The sequence below is a fragment of the Capsella rubella genome, unplaced genomic scaffold, assembly GCF_000375325.1.
Source record: "Capsella rubella cultivar Monte Gargano unplaced genomic scaffold, Caprub1_0 scaffold_5, whole genome shotgun sequence".
Lineage (NCBI taxonomy): Eukaryota > Viridiplantae > Streptophyta > Magnoliopsida > Brassicales > Brassicaceae > Capsella > Capsella rubella.
Genome location: NW_006238919.1, coordinates 630,435 through 641,897, shown reverse-complemented (window position 1 = coordinate 641,897; position 11,463 = coordinate 630,435). Strand labels below are relative to the sequence as shown.

Below are 11,463 nucleotides of genomic sequence, written 5' to 3'. Positions count from 1 at the left end.
TACATAAAATTATAAATTATGTAAGAGAAAAAGAAGAAGCTAAAAGTACATACTAAAAATTGAAATTAAAAAAAAAAAAAAAGAGAAGGGATAACTCAACAATCACCATTCATGTTACACAGAGTACGAGGAGATGACCTTTCTCCTTCATATAGGAAAATGATTGGATACGGACGACGCATATTGCAAACATAGCAAAATAGCCGAGGAGAAGTGTTGCGTATAACTAACCATTCATTACCAAATGTAAAAGTTTGACCTGGCTTCATATATAGATGAGGGCCTAGTAAGCAATTAATATGAATCGTTGTGCAGCAATCGTTGCACTTATAGAATCCGTCTTTCCCTCCAGCTCTCAGTACTAATTTCCCCTCGCATAACTCACACCAATCTGAGCCACTTGCCTCATCTCCATGACAAAATGTGAGGTAATGTTCATCATGCTTATACTTTACCATGTATGGCAATGTAACGCATTCAAAACATATAATAAAGTCACATTCGTCGTCAATACAGTTAAATACCTGGCTATCTTTTGCTGACTTGCAAATACGGCATATTGGCTTTACGTTTGGGCGTAACGCTAGGTATAAGGGGTGTTGATGGCCTTGATAGTTGAATGGCTCGGAAGCTGAGGCACATACTACATCTAGTATGTAATCACAATCCTCCTTCGTACACTCATATCCGAAACCATTACATATGTGGTCACATGCTTCACATATGAATACGTTCTTGTCATGGACAACCTTTTGTTTAAGTGGATGAGGATGCAATGGATAAAACATCTTACGAGGAGCTTCTGCACATCTTTCGTGTATGATGAAATCGCATTTCGCACATTCATACAAATTTTCCTCGTTGATTGGAAGGGCACACGCTTGACAAAACTTGTTTCCGTCGTAAACTCCACGGCCGTCAAATTTCATATAACAGCCATGAGAAAAATGGAGTATTATTCCATCAGATATGAACTTGAATGGCGGCTTAATATCGCCGTCTTCATCTGGTACTCCTTCGAGTTCAATGCCATCTGATATATCTTGGCGCAATGCACATCTTGTGTGAACAACGTAGCCACTACACACTTTGCAAGTGTATCCGCCATATTCACGGTCAACCTCCTGGCGGCAAACTCCACAAGATGATATTCCTACTGGAAGAGAAGATGCGAAAGAGACACGGTGTTGGTGACGAGATATTCTTATGGTTTGTGGGATATATATACAATCCTTATGTGCTACAAAATCACATATGGAACGACAAACGTAGGTGAGATGAAGTTTATTGACCAAAGCACAAACATTGCAAGTTAAGGAAGCTTGTCTAGGGAAAAGGCTGAGTGTATGGTCATGTCTTCTTGGTTGGTCTATGAAAAACGGTATTGCCGCCTGAGCACAGATGGGATGAATATAAATGTCGCAAAGAGAACAATGATGCAATAAAGCTCAGATAGTTTCTTAGAATAGTAAAGCTGGAGAGAATGTTTGACATGGGAAGGATAAGTGATTTCAAGTGGAGACTCGACACATTCTTTGTGGTACCTTTCATTACAGGCGACACAGAAATAAGTGTTTGTGCCGACCATTTGGGTTTTACATATACCGCAACCATTGACAAGATCAGATTCTTTATTGTTGGACCATGACGGGAATACGACATGACGATACGACGTATTGTCACCAGAGAGAGGGGAAATGGTGAGCTTGAAAAAGAGATCAGGTAGTAGTAACCCGTCTTCATCACATGTTGTAATATTCCCATCACTCACTGTTAAATCGCGACGTGACGTAGGGCATACGAAACGTAGACGAGGTTGAAGAGGGAGTTTCTCGGAGGAGTTTGTTTTGTTTTGGATTGGTAATGGTTTTTGGATGGTGGTTTCTTCATCTGAGGAGTTTGGGGTTTGTATTTGTGGTAATGGTTTCATTACGTTGTGGTATAGGAGATATGGTTTCCCATCGATTTCTCCCTTTTGAAATTCTCCGAACAAGTCCATGGCTTCCTCACTCGGAGATTAGTTTTGAGGATTTTGGGATATGTCTATATAAAAACAGATAGACTGAAATGAGTTTAGTTTTCAAAGCTTTGCAAGGCTTAAACAACTCCATTTTGCAATTTGTTTAGTATTTGTTTACATTATTGTATTACGCGGGTAAGTATATAATTATATCAAATCCTAATGTAGAAAGTCATTGTATAAACTTTATATACTACAGCTAAGCTGGTTGACAAAAAAAAACAGATACAGCTATGTTGTGAAATTAAAAATTAGTGACAACTAAGGTTGGTTTGATATATTTTAATTTACTCAGTTTCAAAAATTATATATGTATTATTGTCACAGCTATGTTGTGTTTACTTTTTATTTATTTTATATTTAAACTGAAGGATGTGTGAGATAATTTATATATGACTCGAATACCGAATTGTCTGGCCTGAGTTGGAATGATTATGTTAGACCTCTTATTTGGTCGTGTTAAATCGTTGATGATGAGATCGTTTTCTAATAGATATACTATGTGCCAAGTTGATCTAGCTTGACTATTTCTCAAATCGTTGATGATGAGATCGTTTTCCCAAGTAATTGGTTGTGAACCATCTTCTCAAATTGGATTTATTATTATAATCTTACTAGGGCTGTCAGCCCGTGCATTGCCGCACAGTAAAACGAAAATTTAAAATAATTAACATTGTTAAATAACGTTTTCGAGTGGAAAATTGATTGTTAAATAACGTTTTCTATATTATGATATATTAGATTTTTGAGACTGAGAAAGCTTTCTTACAATTTTATTTTTATCTTTCAAATGTTATTTTTCAGTTGGTATCACTGCATTTTAATACTGATGATCCTAAAGAGTCAAAAGAATTCAACATTTATGAACGGCCATTTGTTACTCTTAACATGCCCCTTATTTTGCTTTATTTAAAAAACAAAGCTGTCAACACAATTATGAAATGAACTTATAGCTACTGCCCTTAAAAGAATATTAAAGATTCATGCATTTTCCATTTACAAAATCTAACAAACTTTTTGGATAGAAAGCTCAACTATTTCTATCATAATACATGTTTCCAACACCAACGAATCATTAGTCCCATAAAACTAATGAGACAACTTTATAGATTCAACCAAATTCAACATAACATTATAGGAACATAAACAATGCCTAAAGAAACATCAATGAGAAAGAATATGTTTCAATTTAAGGAAAAAAAATTTACAATGACAAATTATTGTCAATTATATTTAAAAGAACATATACTTGGTGTTTTGGTGAGTCATCTACATATGGCACGACTTTTCATAGGACAAAGATCAATATGAAACAACTTCTTATTCTTGTATGCTTATGATATATCAACCTTATGATTTTATCAAAACATGAGCTATAAATTTAAGGGTGATCTTGCTGCAAATTACATTTCACAAATCCCAATATATATTAGAATCATATCCAATTGTATCTACACATAGAATTCAACTATAAATACCAATGAATATTGTTGTATCAAAACACCAACCTATAATTAATAATAATAAATAAATAAAACATAACAATTTGAAACAATAATTTGTAACTGATTCTTGTAGAAATTTAGAAGTATAATTAAACAATAAATATTTAGTGAAGTCACTAATCAAACAATAAAACAGGGAGTAGAAATTATAAGTTTAAACGCTTATCATAATATAAAATAAAATGAGAAAGATGAAACAAAACAAACCAGATGATGTTTGAGTGTAAATCTATGGCCATGTTACTACAATTTATATGAGTTTTTATACTTTTTTGAAGTTAAATTGATCAATTAATAATTTTATTGCAAATGAAGAAATCAATTCAGTGACAAGAAGAGAGCAATGTTAACAAGATATATGAAAGGTATTCACACAAACATAAAAAAAAAATCAAATCATTATTCTATTGAAATTTACCCCAAAAAAAGTAATAAGAGAAGTAGGCTGATAGTCAAAATTAGTTACCTAGATTAATACATCGAAAATATAATCAATGCATGTATAAGATGGAAAACGATACCAAACAGAGGTTGGATAAGGAAATCAATAAATAAAACAGTCATATTTAAACGAATATGGTCAATCAATGAAGACTAATAAATCGGAAAAACAATATTTAGATTTTTAAAATTTCAGAGGTGTGAAACAGTACTCAGAGAAACAAAATCTATTTTCAAGGTCCACAGAAATCTATATATACAAACAAAGAGGTGTGAGAAAATAACAAGTGCGAAATTTTTAAGCTAGAGGTATGACGAATAAACACAATTGTTGGGTATAAAACTTTGCAATTTTTGGGATCATTAACAAATATAAACAGTTAGATGAGATAACGGAAACAATCTCATATGTTAGATTAAAACGATGATCCCAGCAACCATAAAAAGTGGGTTTGAGCAACTAATTAACAAAGAGGTAATAACCATTAATACCTTTAGATAATAATGGCTAAGCAAATTTAAAGTCAAATAGGATTGGAAAAACAAAATTTGAAGAAACAATTGTTTCAAAAAAAAAAAAATTTTAAATGAAATAAAACAAAACAGTCAATAGTTTTTTTTAATAGTCAAACGAGCCCCCTAGCTCTTTCTTGTTTGAAGACTAAAAACAAAGAGATGTAGAATATTTATATATAGAACGAAAGAGTGTGACTGTGAAACATTGCATTTATTAAATTACAGGGGTTTTTTTATTAAAAGATGCATCTTTTTTAAAAGACTCATTTAAAAGACACATCCTTTTAAAAAGACACATTTTTAGCTTTTCTATATTCTGAGATTAAACAATAACCTTTCGATCAAATGAAAATCAATGTGAACCGTTAGATTCAAAAGATGACATCAACAGTAAACAAAAATTGGGTTTGCTATTATATATAGATTTTCGAAATAATGCAATGTAATAATAGCCAGCCATGTATATTATCGATCCAATAGAAGTCAACTTGGAACAAAGGTTTTAAAACTAGGAGAGGCTAAAATGGAACATTTTCAAGAAAATAACCTTTGGCCATGCACTCTTATATCGTAGTGGGAGATTGACATCTTCAAATTATATTTTGACTCTTCAACCAAAAATGTTTGGTCTAGTTTAACATCTTCAAATTATATTTTGCAAATGAATCTTGTTTAATATATATATATACAACAAAAGAAAACCAACAGAACAAGTGTTGCATGTCATGTACACCTAAAACTTTTAAAAGAAAAAGAACATAGAATTTACAACGTAACTGAATTGTTTCTTTACGTCAAGTACTCGTCAAGTGTTTAATAGTACATAGAATATAAGAAACCATATCCTCTGTGTATATCGTAACTATCGGATACGGACAACGGATATTGCATACACAGCAAATAGGCCGAGAAGCAGAATTGTTGCGTTGAAAAAGAATCTCACCTTCACTAGTTTCGCAAGTTTGACCAGCCTTATAATATGGATCAGGGCCAAGTAAGCAACTAATATGAAGCGTGGTGCAGCAATCTTGGCACTTGTAGAACCCTTCTTTTCCTCCAATTGCTAACTTCCCCTCGCATAACTCACACCAATCTGAGTCACTTGCCTCATCTCCGCGACAAAACGCGAGGTAATGTTCATCATGCTTATACCTTACCATGTATGGTAAGGTGGCGCATTCGTAACATATAATAAAGTCACATTCAATGCAATTAAGTACCTTCTTATATTTCGTTGACTTGCAAATGTGGCACGTTGGCCTTTCTTTTGGGTCTAACGATAGGAATAAAGGGTGTTCATGGCCTTGGTAATTAAACGGCTCAGCTGTCGAAGCACACACTACATCTAGTATGTAGTTACAATTCTGGTTGGTACACCCATATCCAAAACCATTACTCTTACGCATACAAGCACTGCATTTGAATACATCGCCTCCATGATCAGCCTTTTGTTTAAGGGGATGGGGATGTAACGGATGGACCATTTTGCGTGGAGCATCTGCACATGTCTCGTGTAGGACGAAATCACATTCCGCACATGCATAAAAATTCCCTTCGTTGATTGAAAGGACACACGCTTGACAAAACTTGTTTCCATCGTAAACTCCACTAGTCCCAAACTTCAAATGATGGCGATGAGAAAAATGGAGTATTCCTCCATCAGCTATCCTCTCGAAGGACTCAACGTCTTCTTCTACTATCTCGGGTACTCCTTCGAGTTCTTTCCCATCCCATATATCTTTACGTAGTGCACATCTTATGTGAACGACATAGCCACTACACCCTTTGCAAGTGTATGCACCATAGTCAATGTCAATCGTTTGACGACAAACTCCGCAAGACATTTCTTCAAAAGGAAGGGAAGACATAAAAGAGACACGATGGTGGTGGCGAGATATTCTTATGGTTTGTGGGATATATACACAATCACTATGGGCTACGAAATCGCATATAGGACAGACGTAGGTGAGATGAAGTTTATTTACCAAACCACAAATATTGCAAGTCAAGGAAGCTTGTCTAGGGAAAAGGGTGAGGGTATGGTCATGCCTTTTTGGTTGGTCTATAAAGAAAGGTATTGCTGCCTGAGCACAAAGGACATGCATGTAGCTGTCGCAAAGAGCACAAAAGTAAATCATATAGGTTGCTCTTTCTCTACAATAGATGCAATAGTCGGATCTATATTTAGAATAGAAGAGTTGGAGAGAATGTTTGACGTGGGAAGGATAAGTAATCCTAAGTGGACACTCGACACATTCTTTGTGGAACCTTTTGTCACACGTGAAACAGAAATAATAGTCCGTACCGATGGTTTGGATAGAGCAAGAATAGCACTCATCGCCTTCTTCTGCTTCTGGATCAACTTCTTTGTTGTTGCACCAAAACAAAGGGAGTACATGATGATGACCGTCACTAGTGTCATCAAAGAGTGGGGAAGAATCGTACTTGGAAAGGATTTGGTTAGATTCCTCACCACCTCTCTCATCATCCAGAGAGTTCAATAGCATTCGGGTTCGGAGTCTAGGGCATAAGAAAAGCCGAGGTTGAGGATCAGGGAGATCAATGGATACTTTATCTAAGGAGTTTGGTGTTTGTATTTGTGGTAAAGGTTTTATAACGTTGTGGTATACCAGAAATGGTTTCTCATCGATTTCAGCCTTATGAAATTCTCCGAACAAGTCCATTGCTGCTCACTCGGAGATTCTTTTTTGGTTTGGTGTATATATTTGTTCTTCTCCTTTGTTCCGATATATACACGCAGTCATAGACGAGAGCACGACGTTTTGAGTTTCTAGCTTTCCATTTGCAACTTGTTTTTGAATTTGTCTAATCATTATTAATTATAATACATGATCTTAATGTACAAATTCATTAAATTAACTCTCTACGTACAGCTAGGGTTGGACAAAAAAACAAAAAACACAAATAATTGTGGTAAAGTTAGTTGTATGAGAATCGTGTAGTACTAGTTGGACCGATTAAACTTGGACAGTTTGGTTGTTGGCGTGTTACGTTCACGTTTAGTGTGTAGCGTTACCAACCAGATTAATTAGTGACGCCACCAGATGAATCGAAAATGTAATAGTCAAACAAAAATTGTTGCAATAATTAGTATTGTCATTTGTCAAACAAAAACGAAAAATATATACTCCAACAATTTGGCTTGAAACAATGAGACTTTCATTATGAAAGTAGTATTGTACCAAGATTTAAGTTTTCTAAAAAGTTTTTTTTTTTTTTTAATAGTATAAAGAAACAATGAAAAGTAGTGGTAGCGTTACCGAATTGGCTGGATGATTAAGTCAACTTCTAATAGTTAGTGGTTGTTTAGAAATCATACGTCGTTGATGAGATCAATTCTAACATAAAATACAAGGCATATGGATAAGTTTATTGCTTATTGTACATGGATGATTAAGTTCTTTAATTAAAAATGTGTCAGGTTGATTCATAGGACATTATAATTCCTGTTCTCTCTCAATATGATATTATGTAATATATGATCTAATCGCGATGACAAAAAAAAAGAAAAAAAAAAAGCAAAATGTCTTTTGGTTCTATCTTTAATTCTCTGTTATAATAAATAGTCGTTGACATCTCTGCAGCTCTAGTCCAACAAGCCTGAAAGGTTTTCTTGCTTCTTTCTTTTATCAGACAAAATCATCAGCTGCTCCTGTAAGTTTTGCAAAATCATCTTCTGTAATTGAACCTTTCTTCAGTTTTTTCAGTAAGCTATAATCTCCATTCATTTCTTTTTCATCTTGAGCTGTTTGGATAGTTTGTCTTTGCCTCCCCGTTAACTTTCTCTTTCTCGACGCTTTGTTAGAATCATCAACCGCCACTTTGGAGCTTTTCTTGCGTTTCTCTTGTTGCGGTTTCTCTTTCCTTGCTAGTAAGTTTTGCTGTCTTTGTTTCTCCCGAGACTTGTTCTTGAATTTTATGTCCTCAAACGTGATGCCTTGGACAGGTGTAAAACCGACAATGCCAATTCTGTCTTGTTTAACTTCTGATATGTAAGGAAAAGACAAGATCCCATATCCCATGGCTAATTTCCCGATTTCAAGTCCTTTCCAACTGTAAAATTTAAGGGAAAAAAAGAATTGAGTTACAAAAGCTAACATATTTTAGCAAAACTCAAGGAAAAAAAAATGAACCTGAAAATGTAAGAGCAGTGATGCTCCTTATAAGCACGGACAAAGGAAACAAATGCCTGTAATCCCTTCTCCAACACTGCCCGGTCCTTGATGGCTAGTGAACGTATCTGCATTTTACAATTGTATCAATTATTATGGCCGAGAGAGCGAGAGCAAGAGATAAGTGGAGGTTTTCTTACAATCGGGATAACATCAGAAGCGTTCTCAGAGCATTTTCTCTTCTGAAGAGGGACCTTTCGTCTGTGCATGAACTCTACATAGTCTATCTCCTTGGGCATTAAAAACACAATGGCCCTCCCTTGTCTTTCCATTCTTGCAGTCCTGCCAACCCTATGGATAAATACATCTGGGTCTTGTGGGGGGTCATACTGCACCAGTTACATACTATTAATAACCTCCATTGCAACAAAGATGGGCATAACAAACATTAATCAATCCACCTGAACAACGTAATCGATGCCTGGAATGTCAAGTCCGCGTGCAGCGACATCTGTGCATAGAAGGACACCGCTTGATGCCTCTGTAAACGAAGCTAATGCCTTGTCTCTAGCTTTCTGATCCATCTTCCCATGGGTGGGAAAGAAGGAAATGGACTTGAGGCTATGAATTTTCGAAAGTACGAGTCCCCAGTAATCAACACAAGCACATGTCATGAAGAATCTGCACAAGAGATACTACTAGTTACACTATCTGTAAAACGATGCTTAATTTGTTTGAGACAAACAAATGTTGTAAAAAAACTTACACAATAAGCTTTTTATTTTTGTTCTCGATCAAGAGATGCACTAGTTGTGATGACTTTTGATCTGCTTCGCATTCCAAATACTCACAATACAGACCAGAAGGCGTTTTGGACTTAGACTCAGCTCCCGATTGAACTTGCATAGCATTCCTAAGGCCAGCCTTGGCCAGCTCTGCAACAGCTTGTGTTTGTGTAGCTGAAAAGAGTCCAGTCCTACGTTGCTTTGGTAAGCGAGAGATAATGTAATTGACCTGCTTCTGGAACCCCATATCCAAAAGTCTATCAGCCTCATCTAAGATAAGAATCTCAACATCTCGGAAATCAAGAAACTCCATTCGTTTCATTATATCTGAAAGCCTTCCAGGGGTGCCGATCAAGAGATTGGCTCCTTCTTCTTCGAGAGTATTCATGTCAGCTTCAACGTCTCGACCTCCAACAAGCAGAACAGAGTTCACGTTAGGCAAAGTCGAGACAAACGGCTGAGCCACTTTATGTATCTGCGCTGATAGCTCTCTCGTTGGAGATACAATCACCCCCATTACCTGGTGTGGCTTCGGAGGGTAGGAGCTGGATCGACGGATAATCTCTACTAGGGGAAGGAGAAAAGCTAGGGTTTTTCCAGAACCAGTGGCTGCGTCCACGGCAACATCCTTGTGGCTGCAGAGCAAAGGGATCGTCTCGGCCTGAACCGGAGTGCAGACCTCAAAACCGGACCAGTTAAGCGCCTCGATGATATCTTCTGAGAGCGGAGGTTTGAGTTCAGAGAAACGCGGCAGCCTATTGGTGATAGTCTTCGGCGGCGATGAATCCATGACGGCCGCCGCTTGCTTCTTCAACTTTGTTTATTCTTTTTTAAGATATGAATCAAGTGACTGAGTGACCTAGAGCAAAATTTCGGCCAGGAGCAACACGAAATCCAGTTGATGGAAATATCAATGATCAGAGACGGGATCCGTTGTCCTGTTTAGTGAATGTGATGCCAGCATTGCATTCGCACGTGCTCGAGATATTGAATCCAGCTGAAGCCGACACTCGAACATTGGGACACCTGCTTGCGGCTCTGAACAGACTCGGAAAAGGCCTCACTAACAGTAACCAATGTTCTTCCTTGGCGGTAGTATTTGAGCTCAACCGCAGTGTCACAACAGTGGTATTAGATCTCAAAATCGAACTTCCTTTTTCTACACAGTTGAGCGAGAAACGAGAGAGAAGAAACTACCTTTCTGGATCTGCTTCTGCGACTTCGAGACTGCGACGTGGATATGATTCTGCGACTGCGAGACCGAGACAGTGAAAAAAGCTAAAAAGAATTGTGAGGGTTTCTTCTAGACCTTGTTCATTTATATAGTACGATGTCTTTCTCCACGGGCTTTTCAATGACTAAAATAAAGCCCAATGCAATCATTGGTTCCCAAATTTGCGACCGGTATTCCTATTATAACATTGGTCCCAAATTTTCCATCCGAAATCATGCTATCAAATATTTATTATATAGTATCCCCTAAATTTTGTTAGTATAAAATCTTTCGACCATATTAGAACAAATAGTCTCATGTTTTGGACACACAAAATATTGTCGGGAATTTTTGGTGATGAATTGGTGAACTTTTGGAATTTTCTTAATTGTTAATTTTTATATTTAAAATAATTATTATTTGAATGCTATTTTTGTCCAAAAAACTTTTGAACGCTCATCCCATAAGATAACACCAGTTTTGTGATAAAATTCCGCAAGCATACAATTTGTATTCAGTTCTAATAAATTTGATAAGAAAAACATTTAATCTATTTATTTTAAAATATTCTGTGAGGTAAAAAAATTTAGTTAAAAATCTTATTTTGGAAAGAAAACACTCTTTAAAAGTTAGTTTAAGTGTTAAATTTATACGTGGAACATAAAACATAAATTGACGGACAGAGAAAATTCCTAAGGACTGGATGTATAAGCTCAGATTTGATGTATAAGCTTAGTTTGTTTTCAACGTATTAAAATTTATTATTATAAAATTCCTAAAGAAAAACTCTCTTGAAAGTTAGTTTAAGTGTTAAATTTATACTACGAGAAAACATGTAGAACCTACAACA

The 11,463-nt window shown here is 36.0% G+C and overlaps 2 protein-coding genes and 1 pseudogene across 3 annotated transcripts; all 3 read right to left on the bottom strand.

The window, feature by feature from the left end:
- Nucleotides 1-59: 59 nt before the first annotated feature.
- LOC17885760 lies at nucleotides 60-1,999 on the bottom strand (annotated as a pseudogene).
- A 3,247-nt stretch (nucleotides 2,000-5,246) lies between these two features.
- Nucleotides 5,247-7,166, bottom strand: LOC17887440. Its single transcript, XM_006292440.2, has one exon. It carries the CDS (start codon nucleotides 7,164-7,166, stop codon nucleotides 5,277-5,279), a length of 1,890 nt encoding a protein of 629 aa, XP_006292502.1. The 3' UTR covers nucleotides 5,247-5,276.
- Nucleotides 7,167-7,970: 804 nt separating this feature from the next.
- On the bottom strand, nucleotides 7,971-10,673 carry LOC17886584 (DEAD-box ATP-dependent RNA helicase 49). 2 transcript variants are annotated; one of them, XM_006290739.2, is made up of 5 exons: nucleotides 9,382-10,673; nucleotides 9,077-9,296; nucleotides 8,816-9,004; nucleotides 8,637-8,743; nucleotides 7,971-8,556 (listed from the first exon to the last, which is right to left on the bottom strand). In XM_006290739.2, exons 1-5 carry the CDS (start codon nucleotides 10,188-10,190, stop codon nucleotides 8,133-8,135), a joined length of 1,749 nt encoding a protein of 582 aa, XP_006290801.2. In that variant the 5' UTR covers nucleotides 10,191-10,673; the 3' UTR covers nucleotides 7,971-8,132. The 2 variants fall into 2 exon arrangements, with proteins under 2 accessions (XP_006290801.2, XP_023639255.1); XM_023783487.1 differs by lacking the exons at nucleotides 7,971-8,556; nucleotides 8,816-9,004 and having other exon boundaries at nucleotides 8,664-8,743; nucleotides 9,097-9,296.
- Between the last annotated feature and the right edge of the window lie 790 nt (nucleotides 10,674-11,463).